The sequence below is a fragment of the Gallinula chloropus genome, assembly GCF_964237585.1.
Source record: "Gallinula chloropus genome assembly, chromosome: 1".
NCBI lineage: Eukaryota > Metazoa > Chordata > Aves > Gruiformes > Rallidae > Gallinula > Gallinula chloropus.
The window spans coordinates 88,155,963-88,179,932 of record NC_140085.1 but is presented as its reverse complement, the minus strand read 5'-3'; the positions used below and the strand labels follow the sequence as shown (position 1 = coordinate 88,179,932).

General features: G+C 49.1%; 1 protein-coding gene across 1 annotated transcript in view; it reads right to left on the bottom strand.

Annotated features, from left to right (window-relative positions):
- Window positions 1-23,970, bottom strand: part of CASQ2 (calsequestrin 2) — a 33,536-nt gene that overhangs the window by 7,098 nt on the left and 2,468 nt on the right. The window contains exons 2-7 of the mRNA XM_084276184.1: window positions 11,353-11,437; window positions 9,856-9,956; window positions 7,643-7,754; window positions 6,910-6,983; window positions 6,317-6,447; window positions 989-1,034 (exon numbers count right to left, since the gene is read on the bottom strand). Of these exons, the coding sequence (XP_084132310.1) occupies window positions 989-1,034; window positions 6,317-6,447; window positions 6,910-6,983; window positions 7,643-7,754; window positions 9,856-9,956; window positions 11,353-11,437 (549 nt within the window). The remainder of the gene's footprint in view (window positions 1-988; window positions 1,035-6,316; window positions 6,448-6,909; window positions 6,984-7,642; window positions 7,755-9,855; window positions 9,957-11,352; window positions 11,438-23,970) is intronic.

Genomic DNA, 23,970 nt, shown 5'->3' with positions numbered 1-23,970 from the left:
TTCCACACAGGATCTGTACTTCAAAACAAAATTAAAAGCTGCCATGCCTCAGTGACTCATAACTCCTGGTTCAGCTTTATTACCTCTCTCTTTGTTGTAGTAAAGGCTCCCAAGGTTTTTGGTCCTTTGGAGTCCTGCAGCGTTTCATGTTACACAGCCAAGCAAGGAGGCAACCAAATGCTGTTACTAACGTGTGGAGCCTTTTGGAGGAATGACTCTATCCTCCTTAGCATCTGTAAGGCACCTGTTCAGCTTTGTTTTTCAGCAGTCAGCTGGCACTTGAAGGTCCCTGACTAGCTATTAACACCGTACTCATTCACAGTGAAGGGATAATTTGTTATACACAATTTTTCTTTCATTTTCACCCTTTCCCTGTTCCCCTCTCACTTGCAGACCAGGAGAGTCCTCTGCGTGTGCCAAACCCCTGATTAGCCCTACACAATCACCGACTTGCAGCTTGCTCACGCTGTGAGAAGTGCAATCAACGCGCTATTCGCTCCGTAATCTCCATTATTTAAGTGAGCTGCCTGCCCCAGCTCGCCTTCCGAATTGTGCGATCACCCCAGTACGATTTCCGTGAGTCATCCATTCCGTAGGACTCCACAGCTTTCCCAGTGGGCAGGTCACTGAAGTCACCCTGCCACCAGCACGGATGCCCATTAGATAAGGGGCTCTAAGGGCACTCTCCATAGCTATCTCATGGCTGCTGCAAAGGTTCAGCACCTGCCAGGCACACTTGCTTAGCTCTCCTCCCTGTTCTCTTTGTGGAGCAAATGGGACCCAACTCAGCAGTCTGCTGCTGTTGAGCAAAGCCTATGAGCACAACATTTGAGGCACTGGGCAGCGTTCCCTTCTTCTCAGAGGAGGGAAAGTGGCTTGGCAAGGAAGGAAATACAACGTTTTGCCCAGCAGAGGACAGAACTCTTGAGCAGTGGTTTCTTGTTGGGAGCCAGGAGGGAACGTGAGGCTTCCCATCACGTGTGCTTACCCATGTCTCAAACATGTCCTCTGGGCGCAGCTTCCTCAAGGTGGCCCTGAAAAGAAGACAGAAATGCTCTTTGAGAAGATGATCAACACCGTCACACACGACGCTACCAGCATCATGGAAAAGGTCACTGTGGTGCGTTTGGTTGGTGGCTGGAGTCAGCAGTGTCGGCCACCACCTTTTGAACGCAAGCACAAGGGCACAGTAGGTCAACTTATGCCTTTATTTATGGTGATAAAGCCCTGCCCTTGCCCTCACTGGAGTCACTGAAGCTGCTATTTGTGCTTGGGAAGATGAGACGCCCCACTGTGTTGGGATACACTGGTGAATTAGTCCCACACATGGCAGATTGTTCTGTCCATGCTGAGAACACAAGGTGACTCATTCACTTCTGTCTTGCTGTCCCTGGGACTTTCCTACTGGGCTTTGTTCCCCTTTTCTCCTGGTTTTACCCCAGCATAATTCCACCACAAATATTCTTCCAAGCTCTGCTGAAGCAAAGAAGACAGAATAACCTCTGGGAAGAAAATTTAAATCATGAAAATTTAAATCATATGACTGGCCAAAGCAATCATTAATTTTTTTTTTTTTTTTTAGAGTAGTAGTTCAAAAAGGAAAATAGAAAACAAGAATAGTAAATGTTTTCAGGCGCATCCATAGCAGGAAGCGTGTCAGAGAGCCTGGAAGGCTGAGAGGGGACTGAGGTGTTAAAGTGTCACTCAAGGAACACAAGGCCACAGCAGACAAGCACAAGTAATCCTTTGCACCTCTGCTCGGGTGTTCAGGAAGGCCTCCCCAGCAGAGCAGGTCTCTCTGGCAGACCAACCCCAAGAGCTGTTGCAAAGAGACATGTCAATCGATGAAGTCCTAGAACAAACTGGCAAAGGGAGCAGCTCCACATTGACAGGACCAGGAGGCATCAATGCTGCTTCGGTTTGCCTTGCTACCAGGACAGTGGAAAGAAGGAATGTTTTTTAGAAGTTCCTAAAGGACCTGAGGAGCCACAGGCCTGGAAGGGTGACTTCTTATGGGCAAGATGCTACCAGCAAAAGTAGAGTTAACAGATATTTGAAGGAAGATGATGTGATAGCACAAGGGACGTGGATTTTGAGAGGAAAGTCACAGCCATGGGTATGCTGGAGTTCCTCTAGCAAGTCAACGAATGGGCGAAGGTATGCTGGTCAATGTGGCAAGCTGCCTGCAGAGGACAATTGGACAAGGTCCCTTACTAAAGGTTCTCAGAGAAACTGAGCTACTGTTAGATGAAAAGATAGGTCCTATTGTGATTTAATGACATTAGAGGATGAAGGGTGGCCGTGAATGGTCACTTTTCACAACAGAGAGAACTGGCCAATTGTGCTGATTTTGTCTGGAGTAAACCTGATTTTCTTCACAGTAGCCAGTATGGGACTATGGTTTGGATTTGTGCTGAAAACAGAGTTGATAATATAGAGGTGCTTCTGTTATTGCTGAGCAGTGCTCACACAGAGCCAAGGCCTACTCTGCTCCTCACACCACCCACCAGTGAGTTGCTAGCATGTGTGGCTTTTGCTTTACCTATTAAACTGCCTTTATCTCAACGAGTTTCCTCACTTTCACTCTTCCAATCCTCTCCCCCATCCCACCATGGGGTGGGCGTGTGTGTGGCTATGTGGTGCTTAGCTCCTGACAGGGGTTAAACCATGATGCCAATTAAGATTCACAGCACATGCTTTGGCATGATCACAGGCATACCTTTCTCACATAAACTGAAAAAGGTGGGAAATGAGAGTATGGTAGTGTTTGCTCAGCATATCCAACTCTTCAATGACCAACATAGGCCTGACTATGAGGAGATACAGAGGGATATCTTGAGACTTGAGTGTCTGCATGACAGACGTACAAAGTGACACATTTGCCAAAAAAGAACCCTGGTTATACAGGTGCAACAATGGGTTCTAAATTAGTTATAATTAGTTATTGCCTCTCAGAAAGAAGTCCAGGTGTCACAAATGGCAGAGAATGAGCTTCAAAAGCAAAAGGCAAAAAGAAGGTTACCAACAGTTGGGAAATGACTAAGGAGTTGTCCTGCTTCTGGCCAGGCCAGAGCCAACCTCCCCAAGCAGCTAGCCCAGGTGAGCTGAGTCAGCGCAGGCTGTTTCCACACCAGCTGACATCAGTCCCCTATAAAAGGGGCTGGTTGAGGAGGGCTGCTCCTGGTGCCTCTGGGTTAGTCTGAGTGTGGCTGGGGTATTGGGCTGGTTGGCCCTTGTTTTGGGCAGCACTCTGTAATTGTGTGGTCAGTAAGTTATCACTGGATGTGAGTGTAATTGGCTGTTGTTGTTCCCCTTTCTGGTCATCCCATCACAGAAATGGTATGGAATGACTGAAAAAGGAAGATGGGAACATGGCTGTGGTGAATGAAGGTATGGAAACAGAAGGTATCTGTTTGGTGGTGATTAAATAGGTAAGATCTCTTTATCTTGTAAAAGAGGTAACTGAAGAGGGACTTGGCAGGGGATCTAAAAAGTTTGGAACAGTAAAAAAGAAAAACAGTGGACTAGGGAATGGCTAGTTCTTGTTCCTCTTAACACAGAGGCCAGTAGGTGCACTGGGAAATTATTAGGTAGCAGGTATAAACTGATCAAATAGGAATGATCTTTTGGTGCAATGCATACTTCAATCGCCAAACTCATTACAGCTGGATACTTTCAGCATTGAAATAGAAATGAGGTAAAAAATTACTCTAGAAATGGAAGAAATAGCCACTAAGCACAAGATCAGGAATACAATTTTTGACCCAGCAAGCCTCCTTATTGCTGGTTGTCAGAAACTGGAAATTATATCAGGTGAATGTGTATTATGTGCACATGCATACTTGTACCTGGCTTTCAAGACGCTTTCCCTAACTGTTTGCTGGGCGCAGCTCTTGGAGAAAGGAAAGTTGGGGGAAGGATTGTGATTAACACACCTACCTGTACTGATTGCTGTGGAGTTACTCAAGATTTACTCTGTTATTGTTGTCTGCTGGAGGGAGTGGAGTAAGTGGGGTTTGGGTGGGTAGGATGGAGCAGAATTCAGCCCCTATATCCCTACACCACAATGACAAAGAAGGGGGTGGAGCAGTGAGGCATGCAACCCCAGCACTTTGTATTGTGAAACAGGTATAAATCCAGAGGCCACTTGCTGTCAGCAAAGAAACTACCATGTCATTTGTAATGGTGCAACTGAGAGCAAAAGCTGGGCTGAGACTTTGGATTTGTGGTGCCTGGACACCATCCCCAGCTGGACACCCACCTGCTGTGCAACCTTGGATGAGTGACCCCACCACACTGACTCCCTGACCTGCTCTGGGGAAGATGAAGTTTCCCAGCACTGCCTGCAGCTGCTCAGGGAAGCCATCAGCAGAAGTGATGTGTACAGGCTTCTCCTGGACATCTGCTTCAGCTCCTGTCTTCAGGCTGCAGCGAAAGCTCAGCCAGTCCCAATTTCTGTCCAGGGCTGGAGGAAGAAGTGGTGAAGCCTGCCTGGGCACAGCAGAGGGGAAGGGCAGTTTAAAGCATGCCAAAGAGTACTGGGTACTGCTGAGCATGGGGAGCTTTCCTCAGTGGTGTGACAGGAGTCCTTCTGGGGAATGGAGAGGTGGCAGCAGGGCTTTGCTCCTCAGCAGAGGGACAGCCCATGACTGCTGCCTGGGATAAAGTGAGAAAGACTGTTGTGTGAGGTGGAGGAGCAGCCAAGTGTTCCTCCACACCTTCCTGCAGAGGAGATGATCCTGCTGAGTTGTCTACAGGGAACCAGCACGTGGCAGCTGCTGAGGTCGCTTTGTGTTTCTCTATGGGCCTGATCATCTCCATGTCTGGCTAATTCCACTTACAGCCTTTGGTTTTGGGTCCTTTACTGGTGGCAAGGCAGTAGGAAGCACTTCTCAAAGACACTCAGCATTAACTGCTGGGAACATACCACTGTCAGCCCTGGGGTTTTCCCCCACCATGGCAGCACCTTGTCAGGTTTGGGATTTCAGGCATCTGACTTAGTGAGACTCCTTTTAATTCCCTTCTGAACCTTGGCACTCACAAAATACGTGACCCACCCCCTCACTCCTACCAAGCACCACATAGCATCTTGAAATATGTAAGACTTGGGGGGTTTCCACTGCAATTTTGTGCTGGTGGAGAGCTTGCCTTATTAGGCTAGTGTTTAGCTGTTTTTAACCAGGCTCCTGATGCTGTTGCCTGACAGAAAGAGCTTGTGAAGAAAGATGGGAAGGACTGAGGTCAGGAGGTCAGCAAAGTGACCTGTGAGGACATGGGAGATAGAGGACCCCTTCTTTTTTCAGAAAAAGCAAAGATCTGTTTCCAAGTCTGGTGACTTGCAGACTCTGGAAATGATCTCTTGTCTCTGAGCCGTCTGTGTGTGAACACCAACCTCCACATCAGCCCAAATTGGGCTTTCCTAACAGTATCAATGGTTCTGCTTTTCTTGAACTCTTTTCTGGTCCCTTAAAGTGCTGGGAAGTGCAATTGCAGGAGCAGCAGATAACCTGCATGACTATCCCATGCTGAATTTTTAAGGGTGTAAAAAAATACATCATCTCATGGGTACTTGTGCCCTTATACTTAACCCTCTGCTTTTACACAGGATTGACCTTTCCAAACACTTCCACACTCTTGGTGGCCAAGACCCTCAGCAATTCTGCAATAAACCTGATCACAAAAAGCATTAAGTGTCCAGAGATCCTGCTGACTTGATTGGACAGTGTAGGGTGCTCAGCACCTTTGCAGATGAAGACTAAGACAGCCATAACAGCAGTGGCTTCCTCAATGCTCCTGAAGTCAGAAGGAGCCTCTTAGTCCATCCCAGTTCCTCTGAACTTGGACTGAGCTCAGGACCTGCCTGCAGACATATCTGACATCAGGAGAGGGATATGCCCACTAGGGAAACTGTTCTGGGGAAGGATGGGGCTGGACAGAATTTGGTTTGGGCTTGTGAGGCCTTGGAGACGATAATCTTTTGTACAAACCTAAATTAAAAATGTGGGCATGTAGGCCAAGGTTTCTGCTCTCCAGTGGCTGCAAGCCTCTGTGCTCTAAGAGGGACAACTAAGCAGGGAGGAGGAGGAGGGAAGCTGTGTTGCCACAGCCCCATGGTGGTGGTCTCTGATTGCAGCACAGATACTCGCACCTCTGGGTGTAGGAAAAGAGCAGCCAAAATCTCAAACCTGGGTCACCAAATCACCCAAAGGTTGCTGTTATCCCAATTTTTACTGAGAGAGGGGCCCTAGAGGAGCAAGCCTGTGATGACAGGTACCTTCTGCTTCCCATGGCCAGGAGTGTTCTGTACACTACATACCTTTTGTGCTCCTTCACAAATTCAACCAGCTCCTCTTCTGTGTAAGGCTTATCAGGGATGTGAACAGGCTCATCCATAAACGGTTCATAGAAGTCCACCTCGTTCATCTTCAGACCTAGTTTCTTGGCAACCTGTTGCAGTGCAGGTGTCAGAGGTGAGTGAGCTTGATGTGCCTCTTTGTCCACCTCAAGTCTCTCTCAGTGGCAGAGGTGAGGCCAAGGGCTTACTCTCTTCCAGAGCATACGCTCTTAGGGGTGACCAACAAAATGTGGATGGATCTTCCCTTGGTTAAAAAAGTGCTGATGTTCTCTACACTACTGGTCTCAAGCACTGGTGGCAGAGCAAGGCCAGAATCAAGGTCTAGCAAACCTAATGGGGCTGGTTTCTGAACCCAGACCAGGACCTGCCTCCACACTGCAGAAATGGCCTGTCTTAAGACAGGGCCAAATCCAGATGTGGACCCCAGTACCATAAACTACAAGAACGCTGAAAATGAGAAGCTGGAGCTAAATACAAGATCTGGGAGCATTGTGAGCTTCTGGGAAACAGGTGGTGGTGTCTGTGAGCTCCCACAGAGGTCTGTGCGTGCTTACCCCTTTGTCGAAGGTGGCAAAGAACTTGATGTATGGCTGGAAGTGTTCAGCAGCTTCTTCAAATGCCTTGTAATCTGGAAGGAGAAAAGAATGAAGAAAAGATTTCACAGACATCTGGCCACTCTCTAATCAGCACAGAAGGTGCCAGGGAAGAACAAATATAAATTATTGCAAAATGCAGTAGATGATGGCACTATGTTTCTTCTGGGGTTTACAAACAAGGGCTATTTCACATGGAGGGCACATGTTGTGCAGCCCCACAACACTCAGGAAAACTACAAATCCCAGCATGCCAGGCTTAACTGGGGCTGAAGCCAGCTTCACCTGTGAGCCAGGCCTAGGGGTTACAATGCCAGCCTGTCCATAAGGGTGATTGCAGCTGCCCTCTTGCACAAGCAGTGGTTCATCTTGGGAAACACATGGAGTAGCTCCAGTATTAATGATCACTGCCATTCACCAAGCATGATTAGATATGCTCCTCCTGCTGCAGGATTATCGCCCCCCTCTCCTGCCAGCGGACACCTTGCAGAAAGGTCACTACTGTTGGCGTAGGAATGGGTTCATGCATAGCAAGAGCAGAAACTTGCCTGCAACCTCACCTCATCCTCCAGCGACTTTGGCACTGTCACCACCTGCCATATACCACTAACATTCTTAATGTTCATGCAGAAGAACCAATGCCTGACCTCAGTGCCCCAGCCAGGCTCCAAGCCCAAGGACATAGTAATCTTACGTTCAGAGTCTTCTCCTTTGAAGTAGCCGATGAGTTTGATTTCATCATCAATTTGGTCAAAGGCCTGAAGCTCCAGCTTGCTGTTTATGATCTCCACGGGGTCTTCTAGCAGCTGTCATGACAAATGCATTTGATAACACAATGAGTTGCAGCACCAACCTATGCCTGGCATGGTGTGTCACTAGCAGCCTAAGTGGGGAGAAAGAGGTCACCCAATTTCTCTGCTACAGGAAACCCTACCTAGTATCTTCTGCCTTAACGTGGTGAACTGAGAGATGCAGGTCACCTTCAGAGAGAGCTATTAGTAGGCTTGCTGCATAGGCCAAAGCTTTGAGACGGAAGCTGAGAGAGGTCTGAGTTACCCAAATGGATGCTGAGGGACCTGGTGGGATGTGAGATAAGGGATAGCGATTGCAGCTGGCTTTAGAGATGCTGAGAAGAAGGGAGAGCAGTTGAAAGGGGCTGGTATGGGGACTGAACTTCTACGAGTGATGCATATATTTGTTTTCAAGTGTCATTTGCTGGAAGACATCATTGCAAAGAACTTGCTTTTGGAAAACATTAAATCCAGCATGCTAGAGGGTGGCCAAACAATGTTTTGGAGCAATAAAAAGTCTGGATGTAAATTCTCCTGGCCAATCCTCCAATGCATAATGGACTAAACCCATGCTTTGGCGCCATCACATCGCAATGCTGATGAGAAAGTTGGAAGACCTATCTACCACTTCAGCCTGTCATTGATCCAAACGTTGTTTCTGTTTTCTTTACCAACCACTGCAGGCAAAAAGATTTGGTCTGATTATTTTGCCCAGCAATACCGGTGTGAATCAGGTGCGGTTTCGCCAGAAAAAACAATGCACGCAGGCCCCTGCAGAGCCTACAGAGGAGCAGAGGACCTTTGGGTTTGTTTTCCTTTGAGATCAGGCTGCTGAGACGCCACACATTTGTTTGCTTTTATATCCCTGAGCAGCAAACACACAAAGAGAAGGCCTTGCTCTCTTCCTTTGTTCAGTGAACACGGTGTTTTCAGCCTCACGCCATGAGGCCCAGCAAGCAAAACCTCACAAAGGGCCTTTCGCCGCACCCCTTGTGAGCAGCGCTCTGGCACGCAGCGGTGTCCCTGCTGCTTCCAGAGCAGTGCAGGCCGCTCCTTGCTGCCATAGGGGCCTGAGCCACAGGAACCATGGATCCCACCACTGCCAGGGGCACAGCAAAGCTCTGCCCTATCTGTAGTCCTCCTGTGGGGGGGGGGCAGATGCGTGCTCCTGTCCCTGAAGCCAACTGCATGCATTTTGGCTGAGGTCCTAAGGACCTGTTTCTGTCCCCCAGCAGTGCCTTTCTCCACTGGCATTCCTACACCACAGGAGACTGTTTAGGCAACCTGCCACCCTGTGATGCTAACCCCGCTGGCCCCGCTGCTCGCCTCGACTCCCTTACCTGCACCATTGCACGGCTGCTCGTAAGGGGATCCTCGCTTCGGAGGAAAGCAGGGTCACTGCAAAATGTTTTCACTACAAAAGAGTGACCACGTTTTGGGCCTCGTGGAATAAAATGTAAAAAGAAGTGCCACACACATTTAGGTGCTCGCGCACAAAACAGCCCAGGAGCATGTAGTCCTCGGCTCTTCCCTAACTCACAGCAGTGCGTTCAGCAGCCTCACTGGAGGGGCAGTAGGAAGCCTCAGCACTTGTGTCTAGAAATGGGCAAACAGTTTGCAGCACGTACCTTTTTCAGTGAATCGAGCTCTTCTAAGTTGCTCTATGAGAATCCTACTTCTTGGATTTTATTTTTTAATACCTTTTTAAAAAAATAATAGTAACTGTTCTTTTAAAAACAAACAAAAAAAAAGAATGAAAGATATTGCAAATGGCAGTGTGTTTGCACACCAGCTTCCTAACCAAGGTGGGTGACTAGCAGCTAGGTATCCCATAGAAATTTAATTGTGGCTTGCTTCCAATCAAAGGCTCCATAAACAGGAAAGAGTGAAATGTCTTTAAGATATAAGTGGTCAGCAGCATATAAAGGTACCAGATTTCCTGGGAACTCATGGTCAGACAAGTATTTGGGAAGTTGGCAAACAACATCATCTCTTCCCAGTGTGCAGCAAACAGGAGTGGAATTTCAAATAAAGATAACCCTGTGTTTTTTAACAAAGTGAGTGTTAGCAAGGTCTCTCAGAGGCTTTATCTAGCTGTGAGATTATCTGTGCTTACATCCAAGAGGAATTCCACCAAGACATCCGTGGCCAGTTCTCCATCAAATTCAATCAACCGCTCCTCCTTAAAGACATAAAGACTTCCCTCTTCAACCAAGCCTGCAAAAAGGAGACAATAAACACAATGTAGTCAACATGGCCACTAAATGCATTTTTACTGCAGAGTATCTTGCTGGTTATTCTAGCAATGCCTCCTTGGAAAATGCAACTGCCAATTCACTGGCTTGTTCCAGTTAGAAACAACCTGAGTAATCTCCTGACTGAAGCTTCATGGCATGAGGGACAGACCCCGGACAGAACTCGTGCTAGCTTCTTCCCAAATGTTGAACCTCTGCGTTCAGGTTATAGTTTGGTCTCAGTTGGAAAAATTCCATACCGGGGGCTTGTTTTATCTTGGCTACCTATGTTGCATTAAATAGTACCTGTCTCTCACTGACATCCCAAATTTCAACAACCTGACACTAGATGAAAAATGGATTTTGATGTGTGTTGTGCTCTCTGCCCAGAGATGGCTAGGCTATGTGAACATAAACAGTGAGCTTGAAGCCAAAGGGAGCTTCAGTCTTGGTGCAGCTGAGTGAGCCTTGCAAAAGGGTTAGGAGCCTGGGGTAGGCTGGCAGATTGGAAGGGTATATCACTGGACTGAGGAATCGTTGCCACAGCATCTCGGTGGAGGCTCCAAAATCATCAGTACTAAGCTCCTGCAATGCATGGTGGCAGGGTAACATGCGTCAAGGTGGTTGGTAGTTCATTCCATTCTTGAAGGGGCAGAAGCTCTCAGTTGCAGTTTAGCTTCCACCAGCACACTTAACCTCTAATCCAGGAAAGAAAATTACAGTGCAGTATGATGAAACAGTCTCTGACCTTAAGTCTAGTGGTATATTTATGTGCCATCATATTTCCGTATTGCTTTATGGACTAAAACTATGGAGGGACTGCCAGACCCTGGAAGGGGGCAATTCACCTTTACAGGAGGTTTCCTCTTCCACTCTGCAGACCAAGTCAGCAGGGCTGGCACCTGGCTGCCAAACCATCTGGTGGGTCCATCTGCCATGGGGCTGGTGACATTTGGGGGCCTATGCAATGCCCCTGTATGTTTTGGTTCTGCATTGCTGTGTCAGACATGTCTCTGTGCAGGAAGAGCATGAAGTTACTCCATGACACCTACCTACAGTTTCTGCTCAGCAGTATCTTCCACCCTGTCATCACTATGGCATGACTTGGCTCTTTTTCACTTGGTTTGGTTTTGTTTTGGCACCCTCAGCCAGGAAGCTTTTTGCTAGAAGTGTGTTGGCTCACCCCTCTCATCTTCACTCCCCCCTCCCCTGACTTGACCCTGCCCATGTTGGGGTGGGCAGGTGGTCAGTGTGTACTTGCCAACATCACCTTCCCCATCCCAGTGACAAAGATTTGGCTGTCTTTATGGGACTGGCTGTTGGACATCACTCCAACACCCTCTTCAAGCTATTCCAGAGATATCAGACATGGGACGCACCTAGCTTTTTAGCAAGTTTGGCATCCTTCTTGGAGTCCACCATCCCGAAGCCAATGCTCCTGGGCTCCAGGACCTGAGCCGCCAGCTGTGGGAGGAACCAGAGAGCCCAACGTTAGTGGCATTAACACCACGGCACAGCTAAAGGGCATCATGCCCTGCTAGCATGGCACGACAGACACAAGTGACCCATATTCTGCTTTCAAGCAGCACCAATGGGTGGGATGCGTCACATGCTCTGCCTCCCTGCTGAGATAACGCTGCCCAGAGGTCACAAGGGTTGGATTTCTTCCCACTGTGTCGCAGCACCGAGATATTGCTGGTGGTACCACATGCTGCTAACTGTTGTTTGACACCGGGGCACCGGGAGAGGGCTCCTGGCTGGACTGGGGACACCAAAAAAGCAGTGTCTGGAAGAAAGACCTCTCCCATGGACATCAAGCAAAAGCTGTTCCTCCTTCATGCCTTGGTGGTCTCCTGCCAGGGAGCATGAGATGTGGACACAGCAGATATTTTAACTCTGGAAGCGTTTGGTGCCAGGCAGTGATGGCTCCTAACTAGAGGGGATGCCAGGCACTGCAGCATCCTGTTTCCTTCATACATGGGATGGGATGGCCAAATCAGCAGAGGGACTCCTGGCTTTGTGAAAGCTGTCCCTTCACCTGGGAAATGCTTTAAGTCATGTCTCCTGTTCAGGCTTGAGTACACCCTCAGTTCCTGCTCCCCTCTTCTTCCTTCAGAAATTAATCTCAGACATACTTGTCCCCTCACAGCTTCATAAACCACTGCACCCTGTTCCCACCATTTCTGATGAAGGGGCCTCTTGAAGATATCAAGTTCCTGCCCGTTTTGTGAAAATAGATATGTGAGGAAAGGAGAGACGCTCTGCAAGTGCCACATGGTGCAGAGACTGCAAGTGCTGTGTGGTGGGAACGGCCCTGGGTGAGACCCTGAGAATTCCAGGCAAGCTCCATAGAGATGGGGTGATGCTGGGAAACAAACCCCTCTGGTGGGGGGGGGGGCAACTTAGATGACAAACTTAGCCCCACCACAAGCATGCTGGAGACCCTACATGGCAATAACGATGCTCTGAGACCACTGTAAGAGCTCTCTTCTCCTCCCTCTCCCTTCCCTGCTCCACGTATGCCTCTGATGCTGATGGCTGTCTTGCTGTCCCCCCTCCCAACCCTACCGGATGGGGGGGGGATGATGATGACAAGGGGTCAGGGGCCTCTGGGATAGGAATGTCCCTATTAGGGCACAGCTGCCTGTGCTTGGCAGCAGGAGGCTGGAGCAGGGCAGAAGAAAGCTATGGCCAGAGGGATGACAGGGTGATATATGAGGAACACCCTCCCCCAGGACCCATTTTAGCACCCTCCCCCAGCCTCAAAGCCAGTTTGAATGTCACCCAGCGGCACTGCCCCCACGACAGCATGGCCCCTTGGCTCCCTGCTATAAATAGCCTCTGCCTGCGCCCGGCTACTGCAAGAGCGAGTGGCAATTAAAGGTATCAAGGAGCAAAAGTAGTAGGACAGGGCCATCACCTGCACCCCAGGGTCTCATGGGGCTGGCCAGCTCCCCATACTGGTGGCACTCAGCCTTGCTCTGAAATCCTGGGGAATGATGGTGGACACCCTAAAAATCAGGGCTCAGGGACCTTGCTTGGACAAAAGGCAGTGATGGAGAACATGGTTGCCTTCTCCCTTACACCAAATACGTGTCCCTAGGCCTGTCCTGAAGCCCTCCAGAAGGATGTGTTCTCCACAGCACCACTGCAATCCTGCTGTGGCAACTGGCCTGGTGTCTCTGGGTGGAAACGCTGGTGTGTGAGGCAGAAGGGGTACTCGTGTTATGTGGGAAACAGGCTGTCTCATTGCTCCTTCCTCACTCTCTGCCAGTGCTTTGAAATAAAGGGAAGGCTGCGCATTCTGGACTCATGCTTACAGGAGATACTGCCTGAATGGGGCAGAGCACTGGTCTGTATTTGCAGAGCCACTGATAAGGCATCTGAGAACCTGTCTGACTCATCTGGCATCTCATCTCCTGGGTCAGGCAACAGCCGTCCGTGTTAGAGCACCTGGTATGCAACAGTGCTCTGGCATCTAGATATCTCCAGAGGTCCCTTCCAACCCCTGTTATTCTGTGATTCTGTAATGCAGGGAGAGTCGGACAGCTCTGTGAGCTCCCTAGACATCTGCAAGCAGGTGGTAGTGAGAGACAGAGTTTTCTGCTCCCCATTATGGGGATTTGCCTTTACTGGATGAAGGGATGGAGACTGTGGGATCGTTATGTTTACGGATGGACCATTGTCAGCATGTCCCCAGCTGTGTAGACCTGCAAGAGGTTCCTCAGGGTCAATGCTCGAGGCTCTGGCTGCAGTGTGACCAGAGGCAAAATGCAGAAAGCCTGAGGGAAGAAGACTGTCCAGTCATGTCCGGTCCAGTCCACACTTAATCTGGCCACTTATCTACACCTCTGTTACCATGTGCCAGGCAAAGTCAAAACAATTTAAGCCCAACAGTTCTTGCCACCTGCACACAGGAGAAGGTTAGGGTTTCTTGGGGGTGTTTGAAGAAGCTCCAAAATGTGCAGAAAAGCTGCAACACCTGCTATGGACAAATACTTGGGCGTGAGCGGGGATGCTTGCAAGGGAAGGGGCACTGATCAGGAATAATATATGTCAGCTTGCAGTGTGCAGAAGGTAGCTCTTCACAGCAGTGTGGGTGCAGCCGTGTAGCTGTGAGCATGGGAGCTTGCTGAGAAGGAGTAAACATGTCCCGAAAACGTGGGTGAGGGGATGAAAGCCTCTTTGTGTGAGCCTGTGGGAGTGTACACTTTGCTAGGGCTCAGAAGGCAAAAAAGGTCACAGAAAAGCTGGAGGTGTGCCTGTTGGTGTGTCAGGGCTTGTGTGACTGTGTCTAGCAAGACTGTCTCGAGGAGGGGTATGTACCATAGGGACCAGTGTTTGACAATGTTCCCCTGAAGAGGCTCGCCCTAAGAGAAGATGTGCCACAGCGTGTGTCTGTAGGAGAGTGCCTACACACAGCGTGTGTGCCTGCAGGGATGGAGCGGAGAGCTCTGTGGGCAGCTTGCCTCCTCGCCAGGCCTTTCACAGTAATGAGATAATGAGGTGAGCGGTACAGCCTGTGCCCATCCACGGGGCTCTGGAGCCCTACACCAGGGAGATCTTTCTGCAACATGAGCCTCGCAGGAGCTCTTTCCACTGTGGCAGCGCCCAGAGGCAGGAGACCTTTGTCAGTACCTCTGGTGGCTTTTTCAGCTGCCAGCTATGCAGGGGCTTGGCAGTGCTCCTGCTTGTGCCTCCCCTGCTTTCCACCGCAGCAGATGAGGCTGACCAGTGCATAGGTGAAGATATATTCCCTCCCACACCTACACTTGAACCCCATAATTGCAAAATACAAAGTATGCCAGAAGCACAGCAGCTTGGCTAGTTGCCCCCTGCTCATTACAGTATCAAGCATTTATATATCCCCTTACAGTATTTTCTGATTCCATAATGCTGGTGGGATTTGAATGCAGATAATGTTTCTAATCTTGACAATCCTCTTGGCTCAGGACCTTGGAACTGAGGCATCTGTAACGTAAGAACATGGTCCCTCCTCCTCCTCCCTTAAAACTCGTATTGCTTGAAGTCTTGGCCAGCCAGAGCCCTTGCCTTTGTGTCAGCTTCAATAGTAAGTAATTTAGCTTCAACAGCTGCCTGGAGAGAACCTGCCCTGGAAGAACTGGACCTAGCTGGTCTTGCAATCCCTGAGGTCTTGCAGGAGCTTTGGGCAGAATGAGTTGACTGAGAGCATGAAAGATGATCCCAGTAGCTTGTACGCTCAATCCCAGGCACATTTTGCAGCCTTCCTCTCACGTTCAGGAAGACTTTGCAATGCAGATTTTCTAGGCACAGGATCACAAACCATGTCCTGTGCAGCTTTGGGAAAAGGAGGTGTGAGTTTGGGAGCACTCCTCCTTTCCCCCACTTCCCTTAGGTAATAACCACACTTGAATTTGGGTGAACATGGCCCTCTGGGATATGTGAGAAGTGCCAGCTCAAAGTGAAGTTTGAGTACCACCAAGCAAGATAGCACCACCTCAACTTGGATGGTGTCAACAGTTACTGCAGTCTGAATAAAGGGGATGAAAAGAAACAACTCCCTGCCAGAACATCTCAGTTTCACATCTAACATACCTATCTGAACCTAGATGTGATTTTGGGAAGTTTGGGGAGATTTAAGACCCACGATGTCATTCTGTAATCCCAGGTCATAGAGCAGCAGAAGTGTCATGGGTTGCCTTACCACTGTCTTATTCTGGCTGCAGACAACACTAATTATGACAAACTTTGCAATTGGGGTCAGTTTTGCTGCTAAATTGCAGACAAAATTCAGTTTTTCATCGTGGAATGACATCATGGCTTCGTGGCCAGGATTTTCTTCCCACTTCTCTAACATTTGCCTGGAGCTCCCACAAGCAGTAAGGTTCATCTTCCCCAGCCTGTCAGGCTGGGAAACAGGGCACTGAGGACATCTGGGTCTCTGTCAGAGTAAAGTTCTCTTAAGTATGGAGACCTTTCTGTTTCCAGCAGCAGAAGAACAAAACTCAAGCAATGTAACCAGACTGACAGGAGATGTGGAGGGAGCATCCCTCAAGCAATCTACACTTCTCTACTGTTTCCTTCTCTCTTTCAATCTTCAGTTTATGATGCTGTTCAAAACCTGGTTGACGTAGTAATGACAATTTTATATCCCAAAATGCTAGGTTTTTATTTTCATAAACAGCAGGAGGAGGTGGCAAAACTCTAGAGTATTTCCTCAAAAGCTTTGAATCTTTATGCAGGACTCATGCCATCACACAATGTTTGGCTTCTCTGTAGTTTAAACTGGTGAGCAGTTTGTTGGAGAGCAGAGGGGGATATCTCTCCTTCCTAATGCTGAATGCCTGTCCTCTAGCATCTCCTTACATGCACAACCAGGAACATTTTGTGTCCTTGAATAATTCAGGCTGGTGAATTACAGGTCCTGAAGCATCGTGGTGGTCAAAGGGAAGGGGCAGAAGCCTGCTGATCAGCTGCCACTAGAGGAGCCACTCTTTGGCAGTGGGACACAGGGAGAGCTTGTTGGTCCTACCTTCCTGCCCTTTTCCATCACCTGAGCTGCCCAGAGAAGTTGTTTATTGCTGAACCTGCCCTCCCAGGGGTTGCTGCTCGGTGGACTAAATGGCAAGTCCCCAAATATGGAACACCCAAAGGTCACTCCCGCAGAGGTGGTTTTCACAGGTAATGCTCCCAGAGCACTGCCCCGGGGGCTTTAATTGCTGAGCAGCCGCTCAGCCTGGTCAGACATGCGATGTGCTCGTTGGCTGCCTCTGTAAAGGTTCTGCATAGCTAGTATTTTTATCCACACCAGGCATCCCTAATTTTAGCAAGCTGTAAGCTAAAGCACAACCCCCCCCCCCCCACCCCCAGCTATGAGATAAGCAGGGCTGATGCCCATGCCACTGAGCACCCATGGGTGCTGGGGCCACCTGCTGCTGCTCCTGGACAGTCCTTGCTGGCACTGGATCACAGATGTTTTGCCGACTCAGCTGGGCATGGCAAGGACAGCCCGGGGCATGCGTGCGTGCGTGCGTGCATGTGCTGACCCAGGTTTTGGGGTCTGGGATGGTGCCCAGGGGCCACTCTGCTAAGCTCCCCTTTCACAAAGCAGAGACCAGAGGCACAGTCTGGGGACTGTCCTTGACAAAAGTGAGGCCATTGCCGCCTTTTTGTCTTTCTGGCCTCAGAGAGGCTGCTTTGAAACTGAAGACTGGACGCCAGAGTGCACCCTGAGCAGGGCACAAGCTGGATCCTTTTAGTAGGTACTGGAGGAGGGGAACGTAGAACTAGAGAGTCACAGACTGATTTGGGTTAGAAGGGACATCAAAGCCCATCTAGCTCCAACCCCTGCCATGGGCAGGGACACCCTCCACTAGCCCAGGTTGCCCAAAGGCCCATCCAGCCTGGCCTTGAGCACTGCCAGGGAGGGGGCAGCCACAGCTTCTTCGGGCAACCTGTGCCAGGGCCTCACCACCCTCACAGGGAAGGATTTCTCCCTAATATTTAATCTAAATCTACTCTCTTTTAGTTTAACCACATTACCCTTTGGCCTACCACTCCATGCCCTTGCAACCAGCCCCTCCCCCAGCTTTCCTGTAGGCCACTATAGGCACTGGCAGGCTGCAATAAGGTCTTCCTGGCGCCTTCTCTTCTCCAGGCTCTCTCAGCCTGTTTTCATAACAGAGGTGCTCCAGCCCCCTGATCATCTTGCTATGCTCAATATCATGCTTGATATTCACTCTCTGCACCTCCGCAGAACCCACGTCATTCCTATGCCTCCAGATCCCTGGAACAAGCCAGATTTCTCAAGTTTCTGGGCAAGTGGGTGTCAGCCAGCGCCTCTGAAAGCTCAGAGAGCCTGGGATGCTGCAGGGGCGAGCCAGGAGCTCCCACCATGTATCCACGGGAAAGATCAGCGAGAGGGGTTCCTGGAGGAATGGAGGGATCCTTGAGAAAAGAAAAGCCTTTGACCCAAGGAGCAAGCAGAGAGAAACAAGAACTGAGGAAAGGTTTAAAAACACGTAGCGCCCTTTGCGCAGGGTTTGAGGTGTCAGAGCTCTGCTAGCTGTCAGCAGTCCTTCTCCTGCTAGTGCCAGGCAGGGTTCCCAGAAAAAGGACGTCTCATGTACGGCAGCTGGCTTTCACCAGAGCTGTGCCAGGGAGCACACAGGAATGAGCACCATCAGCAATGCTTAGGAGGGGGCACTGGCCATCCAGGAGCACCGGGGAGGGGAGGAGCAACCGCCTACCCGGCGTCCCCCTCCAGAATTGAGTTTGTTCTATTTCCTCGGGCAAGGTTTTGTCTCATGTATGTAGGTAAATCCCAGTGTGGAAAGGAGAAAAAAAAAGGAGAGCTTGGACCTTGCTAAGCCATGGATTCTTTGCCTGGGTGCCTGTTATTTAGGGACAGAGGCTGCAAAAGGACATCAAACCTGGGATGGTGTCATTCAATCTCTGTCACAACCTGGTCAATGTCCATTTAAAACTTGTTGGGCTGTTCTCCCCTTGATGTCTTCCTCCTCTGGTGATTAGGGACTTCCCAGTTTCCAGACTTGGTTTATTCATAGCCCATTTGTCCTTAGGCTTAGTGCTTAAATAGCTCTTCTCCCTCTTGGGTGTTTAAAGAGAATTACTGTATCCCCTTCCCACTCTCCCCACAAATGAAGCTCAGGCACGAAGGAAGGGCTTTGATTAGTTAGGTTTTAGATGAAGGGCACTGGCAGACCAAGCTCTGGAGTAAGGTCACAGTGGGCGAGGATGGCATGGTCCACCATACCCAGTCTGCCCAGCAGAGGAACAGCTGCTCCAGCCTGCAGGAAGGCTTCTGAGAAATGTCAAGATCCGGGGTGGAGAACATGAAGTGATAACTATGAGCACCACACATGGCGACTGAGTAGGCGAGTGTGAGCTCAAGCTAGTCTTTTTTGAGGCCCCAGGATGGAGCAAAGGCACCACATTATACAAGAACCAGTCCAGCAGGAAAGCATGGGAAACCCTCACTGGCACTTTTTGGGGAAGCTGGCTAGTGTGGCAGGTAGGCCGACATAAGAGGATGGGCTTTTCTGTGTTTTTCCTCAGTTGCGTTTCTGAAGGGAGAAGCAACACAGGCAGATTTTCCATACAGTTTAAGGTCCTGCATGACACCTGCAGGGGTTATCTGCTCTCCAATGGGACAGTGAGAAGACCCGGGGCTGAGAAAGCTTACAAAGCCCAAGCAGCCTTGGCCTTGCACTGTATCAGCATGAGAACCCAAACTCACAAGGGTCTGCGACGTCTACGGGTGATGTTCACATTAAAAGCTGGGTCTCTGGATGAAGCCAGCTTGATTTTCTTTAGATCCTGGGATTTCAGCTGGCCTCTAGTCTGAGAACTGCTGTCAGTATACCTCTCTCTGATCACATTTTAGCAGCTGAGAAAGGTGCCCCTCAAAGCATGGTATGGCATGGAAAGCAGGGTCTTATGCTAGATGCTGCTCATGCAGCCAGTCCAAACTCATTCCTGGGAACTGATGGAGGGATTTCAACGAAAGAAATTGCACAATAACAGCTAAAGCAGCCTTGGAAGTTGCTTCTGCCACTATTACACAGACAGACCAAATCACATACTTGTCCCACTGTACCCATCTGTGAAACGGGGAGCTCTCTGTAACTTGTTTTAGTGACCAGCATGTCACTGAATGAAATCCTCCTTAGGTGCTACTGCTAAAAATTGGTGCTTTTTCTCTGCTGGCTGCTCATAAATTGAGACCTACTTGCATGGTCTCGAAGGGCAAACTAATCAGTGCACATTTTTTCCTGTCCTCTCCTTTCCTTCCTTATTTTTGCAGTAACTTACTTGTGGGGGAAGGCATTGTTTTAGTTGCCATGGAAACCAACCCCTCTCTTTTATTACAGGTACGCACAAGGCACATGCACCATAGAGTTCTGCACATACCTGTCCAGCCAAGTGTGCCTCATGTCTCACCCTGAGGACTTGCTCTGTAGGGACCCACAGACCTGACAGTGTCTGTGGCACTCAATGAACATGTCTACCCAGCCCAGAAAAGTGTGTTGAGGCACTGTTGTGACAATTTTCAAAGAAAAAGGCTGAAATCTGTGTCTGTGAAACAGAAAGAGATGGGTGCTTTAAAAAAAAAAAGAGCTTGGGTTTATAATTATTTTTATACTCTACCTAGACATGGGGATATACTAGAAACTTGTTCTCCCGGTTCCTATGAATTTCTGGGATAAACTGCACAGACTTAAACTTGTAAAGCTTTTTTCTGTGTTGCATCAGAAGCAGAGAAGCCCTTTTTGCTATATATTACATGGCTCTGAACTCTCATGGGAACCATCTGCTCTCAAAAGATTTCAAGACCATGTGGGTGGAACTACCCCAAAACCAGCTGATCTTGCACCAGTTTTTCCATCCTGAGCTGGAAACTACAGTAGTTTCAACACTTGAAAATAAATCTTCACCCTCAAATGAACTGGGATGAGCTAGACCTTAGGCTCAGTTTAACCCTGGCATTTTACTGCATTCAAAAATCTCTTTCCCCTCTCACACCACAAGTAACTCCCGACTGTGGTTGGGCACTGGAAGGGAGATCTCCTACAGTGTGATCTCATGGAGTCATGCCCCCAGGTTTGTAGAAATTTTCCCTTGTGTTACAGAATTGGCCAAATATGACAGGGTGTTCTGCTGTTGTGGTTAGAGGCCAGGCTGATCCCAGACCTGGTCTGGAAAGGTGGGAACCACGATGCTCTTCTCTTACCTCTAATCAAACTGGTTTTTGCTAGGGCAGTTTCCCTAGCAAACTAGGAATTTTCAGCCCAAGGACTGTGTCACATTGAAGGGCTTAAAATATCTTTTTTCTGTAAAGGATATTGCACGTGTACAAAGATGACAAGGGAAGAATGACAGGGGAGTTGGGACTGGGCAAGCTTTAGTAAAGAAGAGGATCTGCCAACGTAGGCAGCCTTCTATAGTGGTGAGACAGCTGCTGGAGAGATCTTCTTAAGTGCAAAAGGAAAGACTATAACCACACTGCACATTAGTCTTGTTACATAATTCCCAGAGACAGGGACTGTCTGACTGGAAGGCAAAACCCTCTAAATATTTAGGAGATTCAGAGGTGAGAGGGAGTGAAGAATACCTGAGAAGAGGTGGTATGATATGGTAGGGGAGCTGTAGAAGAGAAGGAAAGCAGAACAGATATTTATTGGTTTCACTACTTAGTCTTTTCCTCTTAGGGAAAACAGCTCTTTTTCTTAATTGTCTGTTAATCATTGTGAAGCCTCATGCCTGGCTGTTGCATCTGCTTATTCACTGTGCTCACCTCACGGGACATGCAGGACTCCTGTAAACATCACCACTGTCCTGGTTCTGGCCAGGCCAGAGCCAACCTCCCCAAGCAGCCAGCCCAGGTGAGCTGAGTCAGCCCAGGTGAGCTGAGTCAGCCCAGGCTGTTTCCACGCCAGCTGACATCACTCCCCCATAAAAGGGGGTGGTCAGGGAGAGGTGCTTCTGGTGCCTCCAGAGCAGTCCAAGTGGGGCTGGGGTGTTGGGTTGGCCCTTGCAGCACTCTGTGTTGTCACTAGGTGTGAGTGTAATTGGCTGTTATTGTTCCCTTTTCATGGTGCTTTTGGCAGTCAGCTGTCCTTATCCCAACCCATGGAGGCTCTGTCTGCTTCTCCTCTGGGAGGGAGCTGTGTGTGGTGCTCAGACACTGGTTGGGGCTGAACCACCACAACCACAGAGTAAGATTAGCTGCTTTTGGCTCTAGGGCTGCCTGGTTCAGCCTCTGGCATTGCCGTGTACTGAGGCTTCTCCCTACTCAAGCTGTGAGTGCTTTTTAGTAGTTGGTGGTGCAGAGTGGAGTCATAGGAGAAAAGCAAGCAGAGGGGAAGAGCCCTTCAACCTGAGCTGTGCTGATACTGTCTTTGCCTTATTACAATCCTTTCCCTACACTTTTCCATCCTTGCCAGAAAGCAGTAGGCAGCTGCATCTCCAAATGCTGCTTTGACTATTTTCCTGATGAACTAACCCAACAGCCCCCAGCTTTCCCACTCCAGCACTGCCATCCTTGGAGCTGTTGCCATGCACAGAGGGTATAGAAAAATAGCAAAGAAGCTGCTGTTGCTCTCAGAGGGACTTGGTTGTCCCCAGACCCCATCCTCAGCAGGCAGTACCCAGCAGCATAGGTAGCAGGAGCTGTCAGGATGGCTTCATGATGGTCTTCGCGTTCATTCCCTTTCTAAGCTGGAAAGGGATGCTGGACTGTGTAGCAGTCTGGTGACAGCTCCTAGTATGTCTGGTTGCAGGAAGCCAAGGACCCCATGTGCAGTCCCATTGTAATGTCAGCTTAATGATGGCATCCCTTTCCTGGTGATAGCTGCTGTGCACCCTGAGCCTCTGACAGCCAGTCAGCCCTGCATGCTGGGCTCTTACCCTTGGAAGGAATTTTTTCCTGTCATACTGCTTTCTTCTCTGTCTGCAGTTCACAGTTATGGTTTGGTAAAGTCCTTATATATGTATTTAACTGTAATCATGTGTTGTCAGGCTTTCAGCTTGATTTCATAAGGATAAGAGACCCTTGTGATTCTCTTCTCTCTCATCCCAGGTCTACCTGTCAGCTGCCTACCTAAATCATTTTTCTTGCTATTGGCCCTTTCCAGCCAATTTTTCCAAGGGTAAAATCTCCAGCAAAATAAAGCTATAGCAGGTTTCATGAAGAGCAGGGACATGGAAGGGAAGAGACTGAAGTGCCCTGAAAAAAGGAAATGTTGCCACATGAGCTTAACCTACATTAGACACCAAATGACTGAATTGAGAGCCACATATGCTCCTCACTCATGGGAGAAGCCCTGCTCAGAGCTTGTAACTCTCCACAACCTATATAATTCAAGGAAGTCATGCTGGACCTCTCCTGTTCATGGTGTCCAAGTGTCCTGGTTCTGGCCAGGCCAGAGCCAACCTCCCCAAGCAATCAGGCCAGGTGAGCTGAGTCAGCCTGGGCTGTTTCCTCACCACCTGACATCACTCTCCCATAAAAGGGGCTGGTCAGGGAGAGGTGCTCTTGGATGCCTCCAGGGCATTCTGAGGGCAGCTGGGGCATTGGGTCTGTTCTCCTGTTGGTGCAGCACTCTGTGTCATCGTCAGGTCAATAAGGTACTCTGTGTTATCACTGGGTGTAAGTGAAATTTGCCACGGGCTGTTACTGTTCTCTTTTCACAGTGATTTTGTCAGTAAACTGTCCTTATTACAACCCATGGAGGCTCTGTCTGTTTTCTCCTCTGGGAGTGGTATGTGGTGCTCAGCCACTGGTTGGGCCTGAACCACCACACCAAGATATTTCTTCAGGTCTTTGGTCTTATGTGTTTCTTATAAGGTACATGTTTGAGAAAGAAAGGGCACGTTCTTTGGGGGTTTTCTGGATCTTACATCCATTAAGCCCATTCCTTCCTGTGTGCACACACACTTGTGCTCATCAGGTCATAGGGCTTTACAACTCTTAAGCATCCAGCTCAGATCTTTGTTTAGCTCCATACCTGCTCGTGTTTTGGATAAAGGCTCCCTATTATTCCCAATGATGGAGACCAGCATTGCTATATGGAAGGGGGGCTAAGGTCATGATGTTTTCCAGGCTGTGGAAGCAGCACATCTCATTGTGAATCAGATGGTAAATTGTCAGTAGAGTAAGATTGGGGAAAAAAATAGCTGCTCCAGATGGTCCTACAGGCAGCACCCTGCACCAGGAAACTCCTAAACTGGCCAGAAAGGAATAGCAAGTACTGGAGACTTTTGCCTCTTAGATATGTCATTTCAGGCGTAAAGGACCTTCAGCACTCTGAGCTCTGAACCCTCTGCTGAAATTAGATACATAAAGCCTTCCTGAGTGAACTTTTCCCAGGTTTGGCTGGAAGGAGAGGCCCTGTCACTGCTCCTGTGTCTATCCAGCAGCTCACTACTCTGAGCACTTGCTCAAATTACAGGAGAGCTAGGGTCAGCTGCTGACTGCCTCCAGGGACACTGAT